The following is a 26,870-nucleotide window of genomic DNA, read 5'->3' as shown; positions in this document are numbered from 1 at the left end:
CAGTACAAACAAAAGGAAAGGAACCCACTGTGATCTCCTTGTCCCTCAGTATCAAGAGATATCAGGGGGGAGCGAGCTAAACATCAGCTTTCCTTGAATGGTCCCTTACAATACGTGTTGACTACTTATGCTAAACAATCTGTTCCCCCTTGCATTTTGCTGTGATGCTGGGAGTTCCTTTCCTAGACCTGAAGAACAGCTCTGTGTGGCTCAAAAGCTTGTCTCTCTCACCAACAAGAGTTGGTCCAATAAAAGATATTACCTCACCCACCTTGTCTCTAATATCCTGGGACCAACAGGCTACAATTACACTGCATGCAGCTTTCCAACTGTCATTAGATGTTCCTTCCTGCATGTTTTCTTCCCTATCCATTCCCCACTGATAGAGAGGGGGGAGTAAACCTGAGCTGCTTAGTATATTTGCATGATTAGGGGTAGAAACTAAACCCATCAGAGCACTACAGTTAGCACAAGCAAGTGTGAAGAAATGGTGCCCAGCTGTCTGACACAGAAACCCAGACAGCAACAAATATCAAAATAAAAAGGGAGAGGAACACAGCCAAAAGGCAGGAACACATTTAAAAACCAAAGTCCCTGTAAGGTGATCTGAAAACCTACATCAAAGCATAAGATTAGAGCCCGCCCACATAACAAACCTTTTCAGGTTTGCATGATGCAAATCTCAGGGAAGAGTCAAACATTTCAGTACATGGCTCTCTCCACTTTATCAGTGAGCAGTAGCTGTAGAAATGACAACCTGTTGTGCTATGCAAGGAGCGTATCACACCCATACACAGTAACTTTGGCCTCAGACAGACAGGGAAAGTAAAAATGGGAAAGGGTGTGTCTCTGGCAATCAATATCCTTGGCCTATGAAACTAGGCAAACCCACACAGAAACTTCAAGTAACAAGTTTAAAGTAACTGGTTTTATGAGTATGGGGAAAGGAGACTTCAATGTGCCAACAAGGCAGCACAGACAAATATTTACAGTAAACAAAGGCAAGAATGGGTTTCTTTTGAAAGGATAAATAAATGCAGGTGCCCATGCCCCTTAAAGTTAAAAACATGCTGCTTACACATGCTTATGCCATGAGATGTAGCATTCACAATCCAGCCGACACTAACCTGTTAAACTGGTTAAGGAACCTTAATAGCTGGCATCAAGGAATCTAATAGCAGCCGGCATCAAGGTACATTGCCCTGCAAACTGATGCACTGTTCCCACTGTAGTCAAAGGAGACTTGCCATAAAAGAATGAAGATTCCATAATCTCTATTATCTTGTCTCCCAGGTCCACACTGTATTTTGCCAGGCCAATTTCTTTTGCACACACCTTTCTCTGATGTCTTACATAAAACTCCAGCCCAATGTGCTCTGCAATTATAGAACAGACACAAATGCCATTCACTGCAGACAGCATTTGGCCACGTTAATAACTGTGGCCACTAGTAGCCAAGGTGGTGCCTTGGAAGCCATGTCTGCTTTGTGTGCGGTTGTTGATGTTGTATTTTCCAGGGCATTAAAGCCCAAGAGAAAATGCAAGATCAGCCTCTTACCAGAAGCAACGTGCTCATTAGCAGCACTACATCGTCTATGGGTGAATTCTGCATCGCAGCTGAAGTGAATCTGAGGTCAGTCCAACTGTAGGAAACAATAGCCCAGATGCCAGTCCATCTTGGCTGTGAACAAGTTGGAACACAACATGTGACAGACAGACACCTTGTAGCCAGGCTCATAATGGCTCACTTCAAACTAGCTCTTTTAGCTTCCCAGCTCTATGCTCATACAAATATTATGATATGCCCTCCTCCGCCGCATTCAATTAGACTCTGCCACAAGTCTATTACTCTTCATTGTGCACAGTATGGCAGGGCAAGTCCAAGCTGCGAGACAGGACCCTGTTTCTACTCAAGACACAGACACTCAGACAGCTATTAGCATCAAACACAGATTTTTAGATGCCAAAATTCACAACAGTCACATATGCCAACCTGGTTCAAAATGGGCTGACATTTAAGCGAAGAAGCCAGAACATTCATCTGCAGCTTACAGAGAACACAGGGTGAGTGCAGAACAGGGGAGGGCACTCTTTCCAAATAGCCTTTGTTCAGGTTAAGTGGCCCTTCCAAGTTCTCCCCTCAACAACAGTTCAAAGCCTGGCAAATTATTCAGAGATGCTCTAGGGCATATCAAGACCATTTAGAGATGTCAAGGCTTTTGGTTTCCTGCGTTTTGTTCTCTCCCCTCTCTGTCCCACCGTGGGATCGTCCCAGGCAAGATTTCTATCTATGCGTCTGACAGTAAGGTACTGCTCTTGTTAAAAAGAAGGAGCAGCAGCAAGCCCTTCTTTGTTTGCACTAAAAGGATTGGCTACTCTCATTGCAGCAATTGCCAACAAGGCCTCATCTACACTAGACTTTCTCCCCACCACCTAAAATTTCCCAGTGTTCCTAGGACCTATACAGCTCTGCCAGTAGTAGCTGTAGTGGGACTGCTACTTTCTCTCAGTGAGGTTCTATGACAGCAGCCAGTCCTATGCCAGCAGTTCTGCCATTGTTCACAACTGTGGTAGAAGTGCTGGGATATTTAGGAAGAAAGGCTAGTGCAAACACGCCCCACCTATGCCATTGCACTAACAGAAGCAATGGTCTAAGAGCTAGGGGTAGATATGCCTCAGACCAGGTTTTCATGATATTGTGATAAATTCCTGAGCCCTTTCTACACTAGCAATGGCACAGCTGCACTGTTATGGGTTGCCGCTGTAATAAAGGTGCTGATTTTTTTTTAGAGTGGACAACCCACAAGACAAAAACTGGGTTCACATTTGAGCCATATCCCAAATCCATTGGGGATGGTGGAATGATGAACAGTTGCAGCATCTGACGACAGTTCTATGCATCTCAAAATTACAGAGAACCAGGTGGTATGTAGCACCTTTAATAAAAAAAAGGTTTAAACCTGGTTGGATGACTCCTCAGCTCTGTCTAGTGGGTGGTTTACTGGGAGTGGGAATTAAAAGAGAAGATAACATTACCTACAATAGTGTCTCCTAGAGAGAAAGCATGTTCAGAGGAAAGAGAACCAGACTACAATTTAGGAAGTTTAAATTCTGTTCCCCATTCTGCCATTGACTTGCCCAAGGTCACATCAAGTCACTTCACCTTTCTATCTCAGTTTCTCTATAATGCTTACCTACTTAGTTCACATGCTCTTGTGAGGATCAGTTCTGTCTTTACAGTGCTTTGGACTGCTACAGCCCTATATGAATGCTAACTACTGGTTGTGAGAAAATGTATGTCTAAGTGATTTCTAGTTCTTCAAAATTAAGTGTTAGAAATTGACTCAAATGGAAGTAAATATTAGCAAAAGTACTTGCACCAGCAAAGCAACAAAGCATCATGGAGAGCTATTCCTTATCTCTTAGAGAATCTCAACATTAGAGGGCAAGTAGCTGCACTTAGCTACTTATGTTTAAGGTTACTATGCTTAAGTGAGCTAATTTCTCAAGGCATAGATCTGCTAAATCTGCAAAATCTGCTAGAGATGGTCAAGTGTGAAATGGGAAATGGTGTGCTTAAGTTCAGTTACCACTTTTTAGCATGGAAAAAGGATCAATATAATTTGATGAGACAATCCCTTGCTATATTCTAAAACTCAAATTGTCATCATTAGCAGAGTTATCTTCTATTGTTCAGGGTGGATTGATTTAAATCAAAGCAATTTAAATCACCAATTTCAATAAGGAATTAAATCAGTAAGCAGGAAACCTTGAGTTAAATCATTGATTTTAATTGTATTTTGCATTTTTACTTGTCCTGAAGAATAGTTGATTCTCCTTAATTGATAACCATTAAAACATGATGGAATTGCAACTAAATAGTCTTTACACAAAATGTGCTGCTTATTTTTGTAAATCAGAAGATATATCTATTTAAGCAATCATATAGTTTAATTTATATTTATTCAGACTCTTAATTTTTACATTTATGTTAAAAAATGCATCATTCCCCATTTTCTATTTACTAGATGATTAATTTTTTACCCATGCTTTGCGTCAAGCTCTAGTTGGATGGGAATTCAAATCCAATTTAAAATGCCAAAATCCCCATAGTATTTCAAAGTTAATTAATTAAATAAAACTACCTTAAATGTGCTGGATACATACAAAAGTTTATCAAAACATGTTTTGCATTTGAAACTGATTTATTAAGCAAAGGAAGTAATACCTACCTGAATTGATAGTGACAGGAAACAAAGTCCTTCAAGATTTTAGAACTAGTAGATGATAGATTAAATTTAGGCCTAAACACAGACTGTCATAATTTCAAACAACAAACCTCTTATTTAAATAAAAAAATCCTATGTAAATTTAAAAAAATTTGATTTTTATTTTAAAAAACATCCATTTTTATCCACTCTGCTATAATTTATCCAAGCTGCTACAGCAACAACTGGTTACCAAGTGAGATATTGAAGAAGACTGGGCAGTATTATAAAGCAGCAGAGTCTCTGAATAAAGGAACAGTTGCAGAATGTAAAGAGCCTGGAGATCACAAAGGAGCAACGATTTTCCAGACCACCTTCCCAGAATGAGATATTTAATCCAGTAGTGGTTAAGAGTAAATCAAGGGAGGGACAGTTTAGGCTGAATATCAGGAAAACTTTACTGATAGCAAGATCTAGACTGTGAGGAAAACTCAAATGGTGGAGTCCTAACACTTGTAACTTAAAAAAACTGAACATGCTAAAAAGCGTCTTGTAAGAAACAATCCTGCACTAACAAGGAGAAGGACTGAAGGATCTGATAGGTTCTCCCCTCCAAGTCTACTTTAACGTCTGTGAATCTGCAGAAACTAAACAGTCAAATGCATAACCTACCTACCAGCCAGTCATTACACGCAACAGCAGGCATACGCGCACACACGCACACCACATTTGAGGCTTAGAAGATGGGTTCTCCAGGCAATTTTGAAAAGTAAAGGAGAAGTGTTCAAGTTAGTCATGCAAGTTCATACACTACCACAGCACAGTGCTAAAAACAACTAAAAACTGCTGAATCCCTGAGAGTCCAGAAAATCCATCCAAACCCCTTGAGTTAAGTTTGTACTTCCATGTCATGGTAACACAAGTATATGAGGTTTCAAAATGCTGTAACCCAGCAAAGTCTTTTCACTGGAAAAGTATGTTCTGAAGAGAAATCTATTGGACGTGATGCAGAGCTCTCGGTACACTCTCCCAATAAAATGGCAAAAACAAACGAGAGTCCTACAGGACTCTCGTTGTTTTTGCTGTATACAGACTAACACGGCTACCCCTCTGGAACTTTTCACCAATAAAATGGGTGACTCAAGCAAAGTATGGTATTTTGAGAGTCATGTCACAATAATGTTTTAGGCAAGAAATATAGTGGATCTATAGAGGACATCGCAAAAGCGCCTTATTACCACAGCAGCACCAAAAGGAAAGATGTAGAAGAAAATTCTAAAACTACTTGCTGGTGACTTAAATCCTCTCACTCACTCACTCACACACACACTCACACTCTCTCTCTCCCAGAACCCAGACAGGACAACAATTATAACCCACACTTGATGGGGACTCTATCCTGAAAGAAATCTTTCCTGAACACCCTCTTCTGGCCCTCAAATACCCCCAACTTCATCATCAGAAGCAAGTTCCACACAGACCAAGACACATGAACTCAAAGCAGCACCAGAGCCTGCCAGAACAGATGCAAAACCTGTAGACATCTCTCTGCTCTGATGATCAACACTCCCCACAATACACTTTTCAAGGTCCAAAGGTCCTATACATGCCTGTCACAACATGTGGCATACCTCATCCAATTCACTAAATGCCCCAACAACAACTATGTGAATGAAACCAGACCATCACTATGCTCTCAAATGAACTCAGAAAAATTACATAATAATAAAAACACCAGATCACCTGTGGGTAAACACTTTTCACAAAGCGATCACTCTATACCTGACCTCACACTCCTCATTCTCAAAGGAAACCTGCATAAACACTTTCAAAAGAGGAACCCAGGAACTTACAGTGATAACTTTGGCTAGATACTAAAAATCACGGACTGACCAAACACACTGGCTTTATGGTTTATTACAAAAATCTGTAACTTATTTAAACACCCCTCAACCAGCCTTTTCGCTTCCCCATTTCCCCCTCACCCCCATGACTGGAAAGATGTTAATGAGTCATTTCACTTTGAATGTTCCCTTGAAATGTGTGTGAATTCTTATGCTAAACAATCTGTTCCACTTTGCATTTAGCTGTGACATTTAGAGTACATTTCTCAGACCTGAATAAGAGCTCTGTGTAAACTCAAAAGCTTGTCTCTCTCGCCAAGACAAGTTGGTCCAATAAAATTTATTACCTCACCCAACTTGTCTCTAATATCTGGGACCAATCTGGCTACAACACTGCCTACCACATGGCTGAAGGAATCTTGTAAATATTGTGAAGATCATAGTACACAGCTCTATTAAGGTATGTCTAGAAAGCCTATCACCATAACATCTGGGTACTCTGCACAGGGTGAGAAAAAAAATCACTACACATATGGACCATCCTTGCGCCTCCTTTGGCAAGAGTGTGGGAATCATGCTATCTAAGAGATGTATGAAGGTGGGAGACACCACCTGTAGTCTAGGGAGAGCGGACCTTCATGAAGACATCAGCCTTGCACTGAAGAGTAAAAGGTGAGATGTGCTCATCCTGATCTCCAGATGCAAGGAGGTCGATAACCCAAGGCATTTCACCAAACATCCTGCCTCTGGCATCCAGCCTCATACTGGGCTGTCAGCCATAGCTCCTGTTGACTAAAGCATTCTCAATAGACTACAGAGGGTAAGGCTATCAATGAGGTAGCTGGGTCATAATCCAAGGGCTTTTAGTTATAGGTATTTCACTCAAATTCTCCCCCTCCCCATCCTGCCCCCTCCACACATCCTACCGTCATATGATCATAAAGCTTTTTGTACTGTTATCTAATTTTAAGAAATTGGCTTTAAGGGCTCTACTCTAGTAATACATATAGCGTGTCTCAGAGAATCTCTAATAGATTTACAAACATTACAGCCACATCTATGCTATGATGCTACAGCTACATAGCTATGGTACTGAACTTAGGCTGCTGTAACTCCATAATATAGATGCAGACTACAGCAACAGAAGGGATTTTTCTTGTCACTGTAGGAATTCCACCTCACTGAGCAAGGGGTAGCAAGGTTGATGGAAGCATTGTTCTCTTTACCTAGCTGTGTCTATACAAAGGGTTAGATCAGCATAGCTATGGCATTCTGGGGTGTGGATTCTTACGCTAAACAGCTGTACCACCTATGTTGCCTTAAGTTTTAAGCGTAGACCAAGCCTAGGCCACACCACACAGAAGTGAAGTGTTACTATCCCCAGTTACAGATGGGAAACTGGAAGCAGAAGCTGTACATGACTTGTTCAACCTCACACAGGAAGCCAGTGGCACAGTATGGAACAGAACCCAGGTATATAGATTCCCATTGTGCTACCTAATGGTTTTTGGAGGGCACCTGCCCTAAGCCATGTGAAATGCATTCCAAAAGCTGTCACAAATCTTACTGCAAGTATGGAAAAAATTAATTGAACACACATACTTAGTCATTATCAATGGAGATTAACATACAAACACACTAAGCGAGCACGCCAAATGATAAAGAACAGGTAGCTATTTACCATTTCTATTTAGTCTGAGTGTAGAGCCTAGGTAACCAGGATGAAGATCCACAAAGCAAAATTACTACCAACAATGACATTTCAGTGGTTTTCAGCCTGTGGTCTGCGGACCACTATGTCTGAGGAGTCCACGAAAGGTTATCATTACCATAGAAGAGTGGTTTTCAACCTGGGGTCCACAGACTCTGTTGACAATTTCCAAAGGGGGCTCACACCTCCATTTGAAATTTTTAGGGGTCCACAAATGAAAAAAAGGTTGAAAACCACTGCTTTAGAATGTCAAAGGGCAAGTAGCTTGCTACATTTAATGTATTACATTATTACATGTGTCTAAGGACACAAAGATGCTATATGTTCCCCCAATCTGCTGCCAGGTAGCCCCTGGAAGGAAAAATGAAGTGGGCAGATGACTATACTTGACCTACTCCCACAAGTAAAACCAATATCTATATTTGTGCATCATGGAAATATAAACCAAGAATCACTCTTTAATCAATCAACAATTAAACTAAGGAAGATAGCTAGCAAAGCACTTATAGCTGAGGTTTCACACAGGTGCAAGGAAAAAATTCCATTGAGAGAGAAGTGTATGCAATGACTAAGAGCAAATGCAGTAAATTAAGCCTGTTGGAAGCAAAAATCTAAAACTTGAACTTTTAACAGAAGTTGGAGGAAGCTGATGTCCAACACCCTGAAATGCACCCAGTCTAACGCATTATCCAGAACGAGCTTCAGTCATAGGCACTAGGGCAGGGGTTCTCAAACTAGGGGTCGGGACCCCTCAAAGTGTCACCAGGTTATTATGGGGGGGTGTCACAAGCTGTCAGCCCCATGCATGCCAGAGCCCTTCAAAGCTGGGTGACCAGAGAACAGCGGCTGCTGGCCGGGTGCTCTGAAGGCAGAGCCCCTCCGCCCAGCAGCAGCGCAGAAGTACGGGTGGCATAGCATGGGCAAGGTCATCACTTTTTTTGGTGGGGAGGTCATCACAGCCTGAAATATTTTCAAAGAGGGTCGCAGAAAAAAGTTTGAGAACCCCTGCGCTAGGGTGTCAATTCTGAGAGCATTTCTACCACAAGCAGCAGCCACATGGTCAGAAGACACCAGTGCTTTCAAACTGTCCCAAGACCTCAGGTGGCAGCAAGGGGCCGGCCAGAAGACGACTCTGTGCTTCAGGACTCCACCTCCAGCAGCACCAGGCTGCAGGGTATGTCTACACAGCAATTAAAAACCCATGGCTGGCCAGTGCCACTAGCTCAGGCTTGAGCTAAGGGGCTGTTAACTGCAGTGTAGACATTTGGACTCAAGCTGCAGCCCAGGCTTTAGGACCCTGCAAGGTGGAAGGGTCCCAGAGCTCAGATCTGAACAGCTACACTGCAATTAAACAGCACCTTAGTCCAAGCCAGCTGGCATGGGCCAGCCACAGGTGTCTAATGGCAGTGGAGATATACCCTAGGAGACCAGCTCCTTGCTCCAACATGGGAGTGAGACATGAGAAGAGAGAGAGAGGGGTGGACCCAGGGATGTCAGGTGATGTACACCCTCCTGTCTTGGGGAAAGGGGCACCAAATATAAATTATTTGCCTAGTTCATTACTACATCACTAGCGGGGCTATTCCACTATTGGCGGAATACATGCCTGCTGAAAAGCCACCAACCAGTAAACGGAAGTGACTGCAGAACGTACTCAAAGTATTCAGGTTTTCACTGAAACACAATCCACGAGCAGTTAAAGCTTTACCCTGATCTGGCAACTATGGCCCTCAGACACAACATTCGTACAATTCGTCTTAATCATGACAATAAACGAGCCTAGACGGCTTGGGCCTTGCCTGCCTTAGAAGCCATTTTGTTCCCTAATCAACATGCTCGGTGAAACGGGCTGTGTCAACCCCGATTTGAACTATGGGGGAGGCATGGGGGGGGGGTGTTTTATGGGGTAAAGTCCCAGGGCTCTGGAATCTGCTTCCCGTCTCGGCTGGCCAGAGGACTCAGTTGTTTGCAGGCTACAAGGCCTTTTGTTGTGCAGATGATGCCAGTGACCCCAGCCCTTTTCGTGCGCTGCGGTTATTAGCGGGGCGATGCACGCCGGCCAGGTTTTCGGACGTAGTGTAAACGGGCACAGAGATCGGCGCCAGGAGGGCGCACAGATTTGTCATTCAAACACAGCCAGGCCGTTTGGACGGAGCGCCGAGCCGCAGCCCGCTCACCCCACAGGACCGGCCAGCGCGTACCTGAGGCGACCTCCCGTCCCCGCTCACCCACGCCTCCCTCGGCAACGTCCGAGGAGCGCCAGGCCCGGGCGAGAGCTTCCCCTGCCGCTCCCCAACCCCAGCCCCAGCCCCGGGGAGCCAGCGCTGTCCTCACAGCTACCCGCGGCTCAGCGCCCCCCGGCTGACTCCCCCCCGGCTGACTCCCCCGTGCCCCTGCCCGCAGCCCGGGGTGCCAGCGCCACTCCCCGCAGTGCCGGCCGCAGCCCGGCTCGCAGGCCCAGGGCGGGTCCGCGGGCTGGCAGGCAGGTGCGGGCCCCACAGGACCGGGACGGCCCGGCACCGGGGCCCCGCCAGGCCCTCAGCCCCCGGCCGATCCCTGCCCCCTGACCGGGGGGGGAAGGGTCGGTCCTTTGTGCTGCCCCGGCTCGGCCACGAACTCACCTGAGGGGCGCTGGCTGCGCCGGCCGACCGGGCCCGGAGGAGGCCGCGGGCTGTGGTGTCCCCCTGCAGCCGGCTCCTGTCTCTGGACCACGGGCTCCTCCGCCTAGCGCCGCCACCAACTCGCCTGCCTCCTCCCCGGGTACCTCCGGGAGAGGGCGGGGCTCACCGGATATGCAAATCAGTGGGCGTGGCCAGGCCGCTCAGTGAGTCCCGCCCACATCCCCATGTGCTTATGAATCATTCACACGGGCACCCCCCGGCCGCCAGCGAATCGGGAGGCCGCGACCGCTGCGCGTGAACAGCGCCCCAGGGAGGGCAGCCGCCCTGCACCAACGGCGGTGGCTGTTCATAGATCGGTGAATATTAACGAGCTCATTAACATGCATACACGGTGAATGGCAATGAGTTGATTACTATTCATGAGACGCGGCCCCTCCCACCCCGCGGCACCTTGGCTTGCCGGACACCACCGCGCCGCCAGCCTCGCCCCGTTTCCAGCCGAAAGCCACTCGGCTGCACCCCGCCCAGCCTCAGCACCGGCCGGGAAAGCCCGGCCTTGCGGGCCTGTCCCTGAGCTCCCTTTCGCCCACTACATTCTCACACCCGGGCCGTGTAAACGGGGCTACGCCGAGTCCTCATTCACACCAGTGTGAGATCCCGGACAGGCCCTAAAGCCGGGGGGTTTCATGGGGTACCACAACTCAGCCCGCACTGCATGGTGCTACACCCGTCAGCTAAGGTCAGGAATGGGCCAGGCCGTGTGTAGGCAACGTGGAATCCAGCTAACCTCCACCCAGGAGATCAAAGTCATTTGTGGTAACACACCGGCCTCTTCACACCCATCAGCCTTCCTGCTTTCCCAGGCCCCTCTTTCTATTTACACAAAAAATTCTTTTACCCGTGTCTTACCCACACAAACCACAAGGGAAACGAACTACACTGCTCGGACTCTACGCAAGGGGCTAGCAAATGCAGTCAGCAAACTGCAACATCTCTTTGTCAGAGGCAGCTCAGGTTTACCTGTGGAGGGAGCACACGGATCAAAGGGATTTTTAAGTGTCCCTTTAAGAGGTTAGCCCGCTCCCCTCCACACCGACAGTCGATTTATGGAGCACACGGGCCCAAAAACCCCACTCCACGATGATCTATATGTTCTAAGCTGTCCCTGCCTAAAAGAGGCTTGCATTGTGCAGAGGTGGACACAGCTGATTGGCTGATGATTAAGTAATGATTTCTAATTATACCTGTGATGAGTCACAGACTTGGAGGTAGCATAGGCCACAGAGGAGACCTGAACGAAACAAAAGGGAATGAGAAACTTAGTTGCCATGGAATGAAGGAGCTGAATGCAGCATTCCTCTATGAGATTCTGTCCTTGTCATCATGTTTTTCTATCAGACAGCTCTGGTATTACGAGGACTGATGTGTTAGCATAGAGAGTAAAGCTAGATACAGAAAATGACCCTGCGTATCATTCAAGGTTTGTTTTTGGGTTTTTTTGATAAACCTTTAGAGAAAGTTGAACACACTCTAGTCAGTACACTTGGAAAGATCACATGGCTAGAAGCACCAGGATCGCTAGAAAGACCAGGACACATGGGGCTTCATCACAGTTTTGCTGAGGAGAGCCCATGTCCTAATGTGAGGGGACATTAACTGGTCCAGAAATACATGCCCTCATGTCACATTGCTGCAGAATGGTAGTCCCAGGTCCAGTCATACCATTGCAACCTAAAAAAAAGGTGATGATACTGCAACAGGCATTGATCCCATAGGACAAATTCCAATAAGTGGCAGCTGTCTTTCCAAGGAGATTTTAATTAAAATGCCCCTTTCTAGCCCCCTGCTGCCATCTTGCTGCAATATCAGATTGTTCACTGGCATGGGCAGAATGAAAGTCTAGATATCATCAGTCTGCTTTGTGCTCCAGTTCTCATCCAGGCATCCAAAGCAGCTGAGCAATACAGCTAGTTTCTCAATACTTCAAAGTGGTTATTACATTGTAATTGTTTTGTGCTGAGTGAGAGACTCTGTCTACCCCAGCAAAACTCAGCTTGTAGCTCTTGTGGAGTCCACTGATCCCATTTTGCCTTGGAGTAAGAAAGTGCAATTTTGACTGAAGTCAAAGGAAGTTGGGTCTGCCTAACTCCAGGAATAAATTCAAGTTTCATGGGTGTGATTGGAGCTCTTCAGGCTTTGTCTGAGCACAGGCAGCTCACAACTCTCCCCACACTGCCTGAAACAGGCAAGCGTGCTGAGTAAGCACAGTGGAGCTGTCACCAACCTTGTCCAGGCCTTCACACACCCATGCAGGCAGAGGGAGGAGAGAGCTTAAACACACCCGTATTACCTTCTTGTGGCTAGGAAGGTGTGGGGGAGAAAAAGGGTAAATATAAGTCCAAAACTCAGCAGGAACAAATCAGCATATTCTCTACTGAAGTCAGTGCAGCCATGCCCACTTACACCAGCTGATGATTTGGGCTAACATGTCAACTAATCACAGTGACATCCAAAGCAATCATGGCAAGACCCCCTGCCATCACACTGGGACACATTTGACAATTCACAAGGAAGATATGCCATGCTGACAGCAGTACAGCATTAGGACGCCATGTTCCAGGGACAGTGCATGGACTCAAAGGGACTCTGGCTCTGTGTGACTGCATTCAGTGACAGCAGAGTTCCACATGCTGCCATCTCACAGGACAAGGTGCTACTGATCAATTTCCTCAGAAACACAAATAAATAAATACTCACACTCAGGGGCTTGAATTGTTGGAAACAGCTCTTTTATTGCTTTAGCCTGCAACTCAAAACATCCAAACATTCTGTATCAAATAAAAGGTATCTAAAACATTTGCTGTAACACTTCTGAAGAAAGCTGCACCCTGAGCCCAACAGTGTTAGGAGTCCCTTTTAGCCACGGAGCAGGACTTCTGGCACTAGTCACATTGGCATTTTTGCATAGATGTTAAAGCAGTTTGGTATCTGGAGATTCAGGTGGAGGGTTCCCATGCTGATGAAGGTTGGAAAGCAATTGGGTGATACTGTCAATGATATAGGACAGTGATCCTCTGCCTGGAGCACTAGACCCTAGAACTACCAGGCTCCTGGGAAATTCACAGGTTTTATCAGAGCTCCTCTTGCTTGCTTGGGAGAGAAAAAGAAACATACACTGCATCCAGGAGAAAGGACATCAAATGGAAATGGGGCCACACTATTGTGACAGAGAGATATTTTGATGCTGTGTGCTGTAGTTTTAATAGGGGATGATGCCATGTCGCAATGACACATATTAACACAAACAACAAATACAATGTTAAGCATGTTCCTCTGCAGCGATTTTGTAGCTCTCTCCAACTCCACTGGCTTACAAAGCATCTCTGTAAGGTTGAGGATCACTGGCAGAGAGCACTGGCCTAGGACTACCATCTCCTGCTGGCACACAAATACCAAGGTAAAGCCAGCGTCTTCTTTCCTGTAGCCGAGCGCTATTGCAGTGCCTTTATTTCTTTCATACCAATACTTTGCAAAGGATTTTATTAGATGAGTGTTGGTGCAGTAGAGTAACAGAGCCTTGCTATACCATTACTGACTTGGTTAGCTTATTATGAGTCTGATGGACCTAAACCATGGTTCTTAAACCATTCATATGTTGTATAGACTGGCCTAGACCAGCGGTTCTCAGAATATGATGTGTGAATCGCCAGTGAAGTTTGTTCTAAAGGACAGACAGAGAATGTCATGAGGAAGTGGTCCATGGGATAAGACAAGACCTGGAGAACCAATGGCTTAAAGAACAAAACAGTGCGTGTTCCATCCAGGAGGTGCCCAGCTAAAGCATAAATGATCATGCTTGCTTGTATGAAGTGTATCTTGCTTTTCTGAATCAGCGAGTTCCTGGCTGGAACCTGGATAAGGCAGTCACCCTTCCTGCACGCAGATTGGTGATCAGAGATTCTATTTGATGTAATATTCCATGAATCAAAAAAATTAAGTCTTGAGTCAAGTCCCTTACCCTTTGCCCAAAGTCATTTATCCAAGGGATAGTAACTTCAGTGATAAGTATCAACAGGCAGCTTGAACTCTTTGAAAGAGTAAAAAGCAATGTCCCCATTGTCCACCAGTGCAAAGACCACCGGAACGTCCTTGCTCTGATAGGCGAGCTGCTTCACTGCCCGCAGGGAAGGGATCTGCTCGTCAAACCTGCAAAAGGAAGAAAACCTGTCTTTCTCAAACCATAGGAATATTTATAAGCCCAGGCACCCTGGTGAGTGTTGCCTATCAGAGACACCCACAGAGTAGCAAAAAGAAACTCCAAGGCTTGGAAAAGGGCTCCCCTCATATTCAATATGAACATAAAAACGGCAATACTGGGTCAGACCAATGGTCCATCTAGCCCAGCATCCTGTCTTCTGATAGCGGTGGTGCCAGATGCTTCAGAGGGATTGAACAGAACAGAGCAATTTATCAAGTGATCCAATCCCACCATCCAATCCCACCTACAGGTTTAGGGACACCCAGAAAATGAGGTTACGTCCATGACCATCTTGGTTAATAGCTACTGATGGACCTATCCTCCATCAACTTATCTAATTCTTTTTTGAACCCAGTTATACTTTTGGCCTTCACAACATCCCCTGGCAATGAGTTCCACAGGTTATGTGTTGCCTGAAGAAGTACTTCCTTATATTTGTTTTAAGCCTGCTGCCTAGTAATTTCATGTGGTGGCCTTAGTGCTTGTGTTATGTGAAGGGGTAAACAACATTTCCTTATTCACTTTCTCCATACTTTAAAGACTTTTATCATATCAACCCCTTAGCTCTCTTTTCTAATCTGAACAGTCCGAGTCTTTTTAATCTCCAAGATCTCTTTCTTGAGCGGCAACAGCTAATTTAGACCCCGTCATTTTTTATGTATAGTTGGGATTATGTTTTGCAATGTGCATTACTCTGCATTTATCACTACTGAATTTTATCTGCCATTTTGTTGCCCAATCACACTTTACAACTCTTCACAGTCACCTTTGAACTTAACTATCTTAAGTATTTTTGCATCGTCTGCAAGCTTTACCACCTTACTGTTTACCCCTTTCTCCAGATAATTTATGAACATGTTGAACAGCACTGGTCCCAGTAGAGATCCTTTCAGGGACCCCACTATTTACCTCTCTATTGTGAAAAACTGATAATTTATTCATACCCTTTGTTTCCTGCCTTTTAACTGCTTGCTGATACATGACAAAACCTTCCCTCTTATCCTATGACTGCCTAATTTGCTTAAGAGCCTTTGGTAAAAGATCTTGTCAAAAGCTTTCTGGAAGCTCAAGTACATTATATCCACCGCATCACTTGTCGGCATTTGCTGACACCTTCAAAGAATTCTAATAGATTGGGGAGGCATGATTTTCCTTTACGAGAGACGTGTTAACTCTTCTCAAACATATCATGTTAATTTATGTGTTTGGTTGGAAACTATAGTAAAGAACAGAATTATCAATCTGCCTGCTACTGATCCTGCAATGAGCTCTAGGCAGGTGCATCCCTGTACCCACGCAGAGCCCCAGAGAGATCCCTGGGGATCTCCAGAGGCTGAGGGATCTGCTGCACAGTGCTCATTGCAGGACCACGGCCAAAGGGTTAATATTCTGGTCATTCTGTTCTCGCTGCTACTTTGCTGGTAACTGCCCTCCCAAAGTAGTCTCTGTGAACCAGGCCACGGTACCTCAGTTCCAAAGTTTACAGTTACTTCCTGTTTCTACTTTGATTGTCAGCTCTTTGGGGCAGGGGCCATCTTTTTGTTCTATGTTTGTACAGCACCTAGCACAATGGGGTCCTAGGCCATGACTGGGACTTCTAGGTGCTATAGTAATACAAATAAATTATGATAATACCAGCACCTACTAGCTGCAATATGACGAAAATCCAAAGTAAGGTCAGGGTCTGAGGCTGGGGTGGGGGTGACCAGGCAACAGATTCCAACAAAGGTGGAGAAGTGGGAAAATCATGGCAGGGCCCTTTTAAATGAAGACTGCCTGACAATCCAGAAAACCACACAAGATGCAGCAGTCAGTAATTTCGCACTAAGGCTTAATTTCCATAACAGCAATACAAGGCACTTCACATCAATACACACAAAAAAAACCACTCAACAGCCACAGTGCATGGCCAATACCTCCGCACACACATCCTGGCATACGGCTTCCCAGGGTCATTCTTCTTAAAGTTGGCAACTGCATCTGCTTGATACACGCTGAAGTCTATCTTCATGCCCTCTGTATCCTCCTGCAGCCTGTAGATGATGGGATACACACACATGCTTGGAATGACACATCACAGGCATCTGTAGCCCGGTAGATCCCAGAGTCATCAGAGCAAGGAGCGAGACAAAGCCTTTAAGTGTGTCTACCTTTGTCCTTTTAAAACCATAGATTGTTTGCTCCCCAGGGACCATTTAGAATCTTCCTTCTTAGGCAAAATGGCCAGTCCTGGAATTATTCTGAAAGGGCCTGATCCAAAATCCACTGAAGTTAACAAACCGACTCCCACTGATGTCAGCGGGTTTTGGATCAGGCCCAAGTGCCTCATCCTGAAAGATGATGAGCCTCCTCAGGCTCAAGCCCCAACTACCGAGCAGCTCGTTAACCAATTAGCACAGTTTCCATGTGACATGGAGAACCCCACAGAGCTTTCCACGCTTCCTGATGCAAGGCCTGTGCTCCAACTGGCCAGCTCCAGTACCCACTCCTTGCATGCTACTCCGTCTCTCTCTGTGTCCCAGCGTGCAGACACCACAAGCAGAGGAGCATACTGCCATAGACCCAGACACAAAGCAGGCTGCTTGGATACCTAACTGCATCACAGCACTAGTGCAAATTATTAGTGTGCAATGTTCGTGTACCACAGACCTGTGCACAAGCATCACACAACTCCTCTCAGAGAGGAGCAGAGCAAGATGGTCTGGGGGTTAGATTTCAAAATCTCATTCAACTCCACAGCCTGCAGCTGGGATGGAAGAGCATCCCAGAATCATTACACACATTGATGGAGCACTGGAAGCCCACGGATGACATTAGTAGGTCTTAATGCAGTGAGGAAATGTAAGGGATGAAAGGTTCACTGTAGTACATGGATGTTGCCCATGCAGTCTAATGAAAGCTTATACACCAGTGCTGTAATCAGCCTGGAATATAACTGATTTGCTATTGGAGTCCACTGCAGCCTCTGCATGGTAGTATGGCATTGCATGTAAAGCCAACCCCAAAGTAAGGATGTACCCAGTCCATGGGAGGAGCATTGGGAAGTATCTTTTGCTCCCAAGCACCTGGTACATTAGGCCGTTCTGAAGCCATTGCGGAGAACATCTTACACACCCCACAAGAACCCTGGAATCTGCTGGCTCAATACTAACTGGGAGGCTCCATCCAGGATGTGGGAAGGCTGCAGCACACTGATCTGCTGGAGAACAGCAGCTGGTGGGAGAAAGAAGAGGAAAGCGTCAGGCTCTTTAGTTCAGTCTGTGAGGTCTCTATACTCACGCCCAGCCCAGCTTAGACTCGGAGCACTCCTGCACCTTCCCTCCGAGCTGCCCTCCAACAAGGCAGCCACATCACTGTCCCCGCCTCTTGCTACTCCAAAGATTTTTTACTTCCCCTGTCCCCTCCCCTTAATCTGCCCGGGCAAATGCACAGTCTCAGTGCCAGCAGGCACTGCCTTGCTCCCCCAATTCCAGTTGGAAAAGAAGTCACCAAAGAAAGATGGAAAGTGCCATGTAATCTCTCCTCTGGCCAGTGCAGGGCTATTCCACAAATCTGCCTGTTCAGACCGACACCAGGAGGCTTCCACTGCTTCCCATAGGAAACTCTTCCCCCTCACAGTTCGGATGTCTGTTCTGATATTCAGCCTACATTACCCCTTCCCTCTGTTCCCTCCCCTTGCTCCCAGCCCCCTCCACGGTGAGCAATCCCTCCTCCCACCATACTCGCAGTGGGCTATGACACCCCACGTGGGTCACCGTTTGGCTATGCTGTGTTAAGTTCTTTTCTTCCAAGTCCGGTACCTGCTGAGGTCACTTGATCTGGCTTCACCAGCGGGGTGACAGGCTGATCCCACAGGTGCGACGGCCACTTCCCTGCCTTCCGCTGGCTCCTCTGCTTCAGAAGCAACTTGTACTCCCGCCAGTTGGAGCAGCGCCTCACCTCCCCATCTGCATTGACGCTGCTCTTGTATCTGCTCTCCCTCTCCCGCCGCTCCCGCTCCTTCCACGACAACTTCTCATGCCGCTGGTTGACCAGCTGGCGCCAGTGGGTGGCGTCGGCCTCCCGCCCAGCCACGTTCTCAGGGAGAAGTCTCTCGTCAGGCTGCGGCAGGAAGGTGCGTGGGCAGTCGGAAGCCATGTTGGGGAAGGCAATTCTGGTGAAGTCCCAGCGGGGCGGGTGGGTGCCACTGCAGCTGTCCCCAGCAGCCTCCCCATGCTCTCCGGCCTTCGCTTGTGAGCGGCTGGGGCACTCGCTGTGTTGTACTGCATCAGTGGGAACTTGGGCTGATTCCCCCGCCCCCCTGGCAGGGTCTGACTCTTTCGACTTCTCTGACAAATGGTGGCTCCCCCCAGAGGCTGGGTGGCTGGGACCACCATGGCTGTCACTGGCCTCTTCTAGGGTCCCTTCAGCTTCCAGAGGATTCCCAGCTGCCTTCCGTTTCTTGTCTTGTAACCTAAAAACAGGAAAAGGGGCCACTCAGAATTTTGCTCCCTCAAAAGTCCTTTTAACAAATTTTGCCCCCTCCATGAGTAACAAAAACAGTGAGGTCCCGGAGCATGAGAAGGGGAGAAGACTAGGATACTGGGAGCCAATGAAGGGGTTTGCAAACCCTCATTAACAGGCAAGTGTCCTACACAGCCCTGTAACTGCACCAGAGTCCTGACCTGGGCACCCCTGCTATTCCCGTCTGGATTCCTCCTTACACAGTTCTGCCCATGACCTCAAGCCAAGCAGCAGCCCACATCTCTGCTACTGCACCCCCGAGCCTCCCCTGAGCAGGCACTGACAAATGTGCCCGTGGAATGGAGTGGGTTTAAAACACAGATAAAATCCTCGAGGAACTAGGCAGAAACTACCAAACTGGCATTTGCTGGTATTCACACAAGATTCAATCCCAGGTCTCCAGACTTGAAAGGCTAGTTCCTAAGCCCACAGTTTTACCTATTACGTCTTTCTTAAATTTCATCATAACCCCTCCCGCATTAAATGTGTTTGGAAAAACACTTCTGTAACAGGAGTAAACTGGGCAGATCATTCTGCCCTTCCCTGTTTCTAAGTTTGTGGTGCCACCTGCTGGTAACTGTGTTAATACATAATGTAGTACTATTATTCATTGTTTGCGTTGCAGAAGCGCCATAGGACTCCCTTTGTGGACCAGGAAATCACTGTTCTAGGCACTGTTCAGAACAAAAAAAATGGTCCCTGCCCTAAAGTGCTTATCCATATCAGAATTAACACTAGAAGGCGTCTGTTCTTCAGTGGTTGCTGATCATTCCTTTTTCGGAACTCCTTTTAATGGTGCCTTATTCCTTTAGATGTGAAAAGGAGAGAAAGAGAGAAGTTTCCTGCAATTTGCTTCTCATATAGAGACCTTTCTCTTTCCATTCATGGATCTCACAAACCAACCACCATCAGCAGATGGGACTAACAGACCAACAGCCCCATAGCTCAGTTCAGCCCCTGGTGAAGAGTGGATGTGAGAAGAGGGATGCATTGCAACCTGCAGTGCTTAGATAGAAGTGACACACCAGCTGCTTCAGGCAATTCTCCTGGGGCAAGAGGGGTGGGGGATGTTGTAGCAACATAGTTCCATATCAGCCAGGGCCCCAAGACAACACTGGCATGGGGCGGGGAAGGATGCACTGATGGTTTTCAATTGTAAAAGATGTGTTGTGACCTGACCAGCAAACTCTCCGATCACCTGAATGCTCTTTCCAATTACATTTGGTCAGATTACTAAACTCAGCACCAGCACCCAAGGTGACTTGCAGCGAACAACAGGCTGAGGCTGGTGGGGATCGGTTTGTTCCTTGCCCTTAAATGGAATGGATAGCTAGCAACATTTTTAGCCTAGGCCCAGAACATGGGGAATGTGTTAGTCTATCAAGGGCTTGCCACAACGTGTCTGTTTTCCTTTACCAGGGGCTGGAGCTCCTCTTCCTCTTGTGATGGTGTTTCCCAGAGCTCTTGCAGTAACAGTCCAGGTTCAGCTGCCTCTCGTACTGAGATGGGACAGCACTGTAATGAGGCAGACAGAGAAAGGGATTGAGAGAGAGAGCTGGGCCGTGTTGAAATGACTCTTCGAATTGAAGCCATAGGAAAACATAACAAAAGCTTCTCACTGGGTATGGAAACTGCTGCAAGGAGGAGAACTAGAGCAGCAGAAAGAATCTCCCCACCCAAGTCACTTGTCCAGTCCCTTTACTCACACACCCTCAGAGTGCTGGAATGCAAGACACACTCCACTTCATCTGAGCCAACAAGCTGGGAGGATGCATGTCTCAAGGCTCGAACGTTGGATGCTTACATGGTTAAGGGGAAAGAAACCATATAGGCTCATGAGGGCTGGAGAGTCTCAATTCAGCCCAGTGATTTATCTGTGACATCCCTGTAAGGGGATAAAAGGGAAGCCACCTACAGGTCTCAGTGACGATTTATTATTTGTATTGCAGGTGTTATGGACGAGGGACCCACTGTGCTAGACGCTGTATGACCAGCATCTAAAAACAGCCCCCAGAGAGCTTACAACGTAAGTGCTGCAGAATACAGTAAATGCTACCTCACAAAACAGTTACTATCATTATGGTAGTGCCTACAGGTCCCAAACAAGATCAGGGCCCTATTGTGTCAGGTGCTGTACAAACACAAAGAGACAATCCCTACAAAAAAGAGCTTATAGTCTAACTAGACAAGACAGACTAATGTACAGAGGCACAGGAAAGTGAAGTGACTTGTCCAAGGTCACAGCAGGTCAATAGCAGAGCTGGGAATGGAATCCAGGTCTCCTGACTCCCAGCCCATCACCCGGTCCACTGGACTGGGCAAATGATAATACACTCCCTGAGGCTGATGAGCTGTTGAATGTTTAAAGCCAAGAAACAGACAGTTTGAGGGGAGAAGGATGAATGATCATGGCTTCCACCATACAAGTGAATTACTGGCTCAGCTCAGGTTTCATTTGCCAACTAAGAATCACATCTAGGAGATACCCAGACCCCTACACAGATTCCTAGGTTTCACATGCTGGAGCAGTGGATCTGAAGAAGCAAGCCCACTATACCAAAGGGGAGCCCAGCAGAGCAGAGCACCTCCTCTTTATCCTACATCCAGGGCATCCCAGCATGGCTTCTGAAAGACATCAAGGGGAAGGGCTGTGGAAAGGAAAAGTAGGATACCTGGGGCAGAATCTCAGCACAATGTAACCCAGTCTCTTCAAGTGGCTGAACACCTTAAAAGAGCAAAGAAAACCAAGAATGTTAAAATGACCACCACCTGAAAGATCGGAATTCTCTCTTTATATTATATGGCAAGCTGAGTTAGATACTATCTGAACGGCTGATTCACACCAAAGAGCAGTGTGCGCCTGGTCTCCAGCATTCTCTTCTACAAAAAGGTAGAAGAGAGATCATATGGGTAAAAGTTTATTAGATGTCAAAGTATCCCGAACCTGGCTGGGACTCTGCATCGCTTGAGAGCTAGCACATCTGAGTGAGGGCTCACCCACATGGAGAATCTGACTGGCACAAATGCCCAGTTTGCTCAGCACCCAAAAAGCACCAAATGCTTCCCAGACCCCCAATGGTGGAATGTTCACTACCAGGAGACTGAAGAAAAGAGAAGGGACTTTGTATGGTCTGTCCCTAGTGCAAACATGAGTGTTCAGGAGGGGCATTGGGATCAGAGAGATCCTGTTTGCCTCCAGCAAATCTGCATTTCAGAAATCAGAAGATCTCTGTGCTGCTGCTGTAGCTAGTGTTTTCCTAGCTATGATCAAGAGCCAGCAGCAGAGGAAAAACAGACATAATCCTTGCCACTGTACTGTTCTTTCTGGATGTGAAGGGCGGAAGGTGCCTTCTGAGGCAGGATTCAATCTTTGCTGCTGCTTCTGCTGCAGAATAAGAGATTGCTTTGCCTTGCCCTGCCCTCTGTACCCCTCGCAGATCATACCTGTGATTCCACAGAAGGAGCAGCACAGTGAACAAATCACTATGATCAGGTTAATTTAGTTCTATGGCTGTTTCTGCCTATGCCACTGCGTAAAGCTCTGTGCAGTCCTAACATAGGAGAGATCCTAGGGGACAGGAGAGAACCAGAGCCAGAGGATAACAAAGGAGGAGACAGTTACTTAGCTGAAGTGGGAAGAGCAGTGGACAAAAAGGGGCTTCAGATAAGTTCCACCCCCTCCCTAAATTGTAGGCCCTTACCACCATCTGAATGGATGGGTTTTCCCCACCCCTTACTCCCTGCAACAATCACCACTGGTGTCAAACCCTCTGTGCACACCTGGTACTGCAGCAGGCTCACCGTCCCCTGGGACAGCAGGGTCTCATAGGCTTCCTGTATGGATAAGGGCAGGTCTCTGTAAAAGAGCTGAATAGAGCCCTGGAAAACAGAAGGTTGGTGTTTAGGAACCGCAGGCTACAGGAAACCAGTACTGCAGGATCCACGCCATTCCCTCCTTGTGGTCTCAATGGCTGGCCCCAGCATCCAGTTGCTTTTGACCCAAACTCCAGCTTGGTGCTTCTCAAATATCAAGTTATGTCAATGTAACTTCTCTCTTAGAAATCTGTGATACCAGCTTGTTCCCAAGTGCACAGTGGCACTTTCCCTCTACATTGGGTCTAACGAGGTGGAGCTGGCGTTGGTCAGCACAGCAACAAAACTTACTAAGCTGTGCCTTCCCATGCAAGCACACACACTGCTGTGTAATCAGAAAATAACTGGCAATAACCTGGGTGAGCTCCTGAGATGTGTGGAATGCCCACAATCCCTAATGACCTCAGAGGTAGCTATGGGCATTCAGCTTCTCTCAGACTTAGTCCCTCTAACCTTGGGGCCTGCTTCATAGCTAATTTTAAGCTGAACCTCTCTCACCTTGATTTGTTTTTGATAAATTATCAAGAACAAGCACAGGTCTTTTCCCTGCCTGGGATGGGTAGATTCTGTGCCCAGCAGACAACTGCACAATTTCATTTTCAAATCACTTATGATCTCTAGCCCTTGGCAAATCAAAACACAGGTAAAAAAGCCCTTACAATCAGAGTTTGAGTGAGAGCACCTGCTGTCCTAAATCCAACAGTTCATCAAAATAAAACAAGAGTATCTTTAGACTTGAATAGCTATTGAGTTGATATGATTTCTTAATGGCAAGACATAAGCCCCTCAAAATCAGAGAATGCCAACCCTGTCTTAACTGGGAGCATCAGGGCTGGTGTTTCTTCGGACAAAGGAAAAGGATCCAAAAGGAACTGGTCTCTTCGGACTCAGCCCCCTCTGACTCTCTTTTTGGCAATGTATGCCAGTGAGGAGTGCCAGGCATTTATTCACAGAGAAGGTACAGCACTGGAAGCACATGTACATGTTTCTCAAACACCAATACATCTCAGCTGCCTCACCTGGAGGAGCCTGCTTGGTGCCTAATATCCTACATCCTCTAGAGCAGGGGTGGGGAACCTCACCTGGAGGCCCGCGAAAACATTTGCCTGGCTTGCGTTCCGTGTGGGCGGGAAGTGCGCGCCGCCGAAACCCTAATTTTCGGCGGCGGGGGGCCTTCGGAGACTGTTACTGCCCCAGGGAACCCCGCGACCGCCGTGAAGCTGCGCCGCCGAAAAGGTGGAAACCTCTACACCGACGAGTGTGCCGCCAATAAAGCCGCCAGGGCCACCATCAGGCCCTTGACAGCAAAAAGGTTCCCCACCCCTGCTCTAGAGAGTTAATAAAGACACATTTTGTTCCAAAACAATGTAAACAATTATGTACCAGGATATACATATATGATTTTGTTCCACAAATAAAGCACTGGGCAGGTCTGGCCCTTCAGCAAAGGTGTGTCCTGTACATTTCATACAATCATTTATTTCCTTGTACTGCAGGCGGTAACCCTGGTGCGGACAAACTTGTTGCACCAGAGCATGAAAGGGATGGCAGCTACTTTAGGGCACAGGTGCCCTGGCTCTTTGAACCAGTGGCCTGGAGTTGAAAGGTTTTGTGTCTCATCACCGACTGCCACTCCCTCAAGAATCGGGCCTTTTGAAGACAATTGTTTATTCATGGTGTAGTACAGACCAACGTGCCAGGTGGCTTCAGACTGTATACTGAAGAGCATACACGAGTGGAGGATTTTGAACCATTGAGAAGGATGATGGATCCACTGCAGATTCCCTAATGCTTCCTCTGCCTTCCCAGCTACTATAGGTCCTGCAACGGTGTTATTCAGAAAGAACCCACTTTCCCCAAGCCTGGGCATCCTACTCACGCTTTCCAGTAGATAGAGGGCTTCCTCTGGCAGCAGGCACTGTTTGCCATGCTCTGTGAACCCCATGGTGTGCCAGAACTTCCCCTGGGAACAAAAGGATAGACCTGTGATGTGCTGGGGCCATCCCCTCCCCAGAGCCAGGCTCTCTGCCATACTGGGACACAAATTAAAAAAATAATAAGAATAATAATAAGTAAATCAGGCAATCAGCATTTGACAGCAGGAGGTGACAGTGACAAACTGATACAGCATCAACACTTACCGCAGGGGATTTCAGTTCCACAATGCCCTCCTGTGGCTTCCACTCAGCTTTCACCAAACTTCCCCTGAAAAGTTTTTTAAAAAAAACCCATCCATATCAATAGAGGTCAACCCACTGTTCCTTTTTCCCCTCAATGTCATGATTTAACCAATCTTTCTCTCCCCTCCACCTGTGAGAAGGCAGCAGGGTAGGAAGCTGCAAATTTCCAGAGTTCTCTGAGGCTAAGAGGCGTCCCAGCAGACATGCTGCCCATCTGAGCCCACCCATTCTAACACACAGTAACATTCGGCAGCTCCTGAAGTCATTCTACATTGCTGTCTCCAACACACAGAGCAAAGCACACGCTCTTGTGTTTCATAACTGCAGAGAAGGAGCAAAGAGCGACTTGGTAGGAGGAGTGTGGATCTAAAAGAAAGCCCATTTTTAGAGACAGGTTCTGTCATGGGCTTGCTGTGCGTACAGCCAGAAGTCATGTCACCCCTCTGCCTCGACTACCCCCCTGTAAAAGGGGAAGATGTTGATAATTCACAGGGATGCTACAAGGCCTGAACACATTCCCGTAAGAGCCTCGAATGAACAGTGCTCTAGAAACCCACTGCCTCGCAGCACTAACAGAGCAGCAGCGCCCAGGGCACGACTTCTCCCTGGTGCGCCGGCACGCCGGGCGCCCTGAGGGTCCAGCAGGCGCCCTGGGGGCAGGGCTGCTGCTGAGAAACCAGCCCGGAGGCAGGAACTTACAGCCGCTCCGCACGCTCCTCTGCCAGCAGCTGCCAGTGCTCCTCCCGGCAGCGGTGCAGTCTCTCCGCCTGCTCGGCCGAGCTGTCCGGGATGAAATCCTTCTGGCCGTGCGAGCGCTGCGGCACCTTGCGGTCGCGGGTTCGAGCCGCCAGTAACTCAGCTGGGCTGGGGGGGCGAGGGCAATGAAAGGTTAGCTGGGCTGCAGCGGCCTGCGCACAAAGCTCCTGCAGCAGGCCCAAAAGGGGGGGCAGGCAAATGCGGGGCACTGGCCGCCTCCCTCCGGTGATCGCCGGCCTGCTCCAGGGGGCTGGGCTGGCAGGAACCGAACCAAACACCCCCCGGCTGACGGCTCTGCGGGGGGGGGTCTCCAGCACGCGGGGGTCCGTGCCCCTCGCACCCGGCTCCTGGCGAGCAGGGAGGCCCCATGGGCGCAGATGTGGTTCCTGGGGTGGGGGGAGCTGCCCGCGCTGGGCAGGGGCTGCACGTGGGTGCGGGGAGGGGTCGACGCTGGCCCTTTAACCGCTCTCCGCAGTGCCGGGGCGTTCGCAGCACGGAGGGGCTCGGGCGCTGCCCCTTTAAGGGCCCCTACAGCCCGGCTGCCCAGCACAGGCCGGACCCCCGCCCCCGGAGGCCCCTACCTGAGGAGGCGGCCCGCGTGGGGCTGCAGCTCGGGCTCCATCCGGCGGCGGCGGCGACTTCGCTGATTTAGGCCCTTCCAGTCGTTCCTTCCCCTGTCGGCCCCGGACACAGCTCCGCGGGGTCCTAGCGCGGCTCGTGTACCGGGCGAGGCGGCGCTTCCCCTGGGTCCTAGCGCGGCTCATCTACCTGAGCTCCACCAGGGCCCAGGCCGGCCTCGGGAGGCGCAGGGCGCAGTGTCCAGGCTGGTGGCCCCAGAGCGCCCCCAAGCGGGGCGAGCCAGCTCACTAGTGCCCCCTGTGGAGCTGCCACACCCTCCTCCAGGGAGTCAAGACCT

General features: G+C 47.9%; 2 protein-coding genes across 9 annotated transcripts in view; both read right to left on the bottom strand.

The window, feature by feature from the left end:
- LLGL2 (LLGL scribble cell polarity complex component 2) overlaps positions 1-11,493 on the bottom strand; it is a 49,455-nt gene extending 37,962 nt beyond the window's left edge. For 4 of the 7 annotated variants that reach the window (XM_067547561.1, XM_067547562.1, XM_067547564.1 and 1 more), the window contains exon 1: positions 10,385-10,547. The gene's annotated coding sequence lies outside the window, so the exon portion shown is untranslated. Of the gene's footprint in view, positions 1-10,384; positions 10,548-11,404 lie in introns of those variants that run through there. The other 3 variants (XM_067547558.1, XM_067547560.1, XM_067547559.1) reach the window with 2 other exon arrangements.
- Positions 11,494-13,156: 1,663 nt separating this feature from the next.
- TSEN54 (tRNA splicing endonuclease subunit 54) lies at positions 13,157-26,662 on the bottom strand. 2 transcript variants are annotated; one of them, XM_067547555.1, is made up of 11 exons: positions 26,536-26,662; positions 25,898-26,062; positions 25,160-25,223; positions 24,898-24,981; positions 22,926-23,024; positions 21,818-21,870; positions 20,562-20,660; positions 18,443-19,095; positions 17,795-17,855; positions 16,559-16,675; positions 13,157-14,590 (listed from the first exon to the last, which is right to left on the bottom strand). In XM_067547555.1, exons 1-11 carry the CDS (start codon positions 26,574-26,576, stop codon positions 14,440-14,442), a joined length of 1,587 nt encoding a protein of 528 aa, XP_067403656.1. In that variant the 5' UTR covers positions 26,577-26,662; the 3' UTR covers positions 13,157-14,439. The 2 variants fall into 2 exon arrangements, with proteins under 2 accessions (XP_067403656.1, XP_067403657.1); XM_067547556.1 differs by lacking the exon at positions 24,898-24,981.
- Positions 26,663-26,870: the final 208 nt, after the last annotated feature.

The sequence above is a fragment of the Emydura macquarii genome, unplaced genomic scaffold, assembly GCF_026122565.2.
Source record: "Emydura macquarii macquarii isolate MOO-44397 ecotype Brisbane River unplaced genomic scaffold, CSIRO-AGI_Emac_v2 contig_1230, whole genome shotgun sequence".
Classification (NCBI taxonomy): domain Eukaryota; kingdom Metazoa; phylum Chordata; order Testudines; family Chelidae; genus Emydura; species Emydura macquarii.
The sequence above is the reverse complement of the archived record's forward strand: the minus strand, read 5'-3'. Positions and strand labels throughout refer to the sequence as shown.

Coding starts and splice junctions, on each gene's coding strand:
- TSEN54 (XM_067547555.1), bottom strand. CDS start 26,576: ATGGAGCCCGAGCTGCAGCCCCACGCGGGCCGCCTCCTCAG. Junction 24,982..25,159: donor TGGAACTGAAATCCCCTGCG/GTAAGTGTTGAT, acceptor TTTTGTTCCCAG/GGGAAGTTCTGGCACACCAT. Junction 17,856..18,442: donor AGATCAAGTGACCTCAGCAG/GTACCGGACTTG, acceptor TTCTCCCACCAG/CTGCTGTTCTCCAGCAGATC.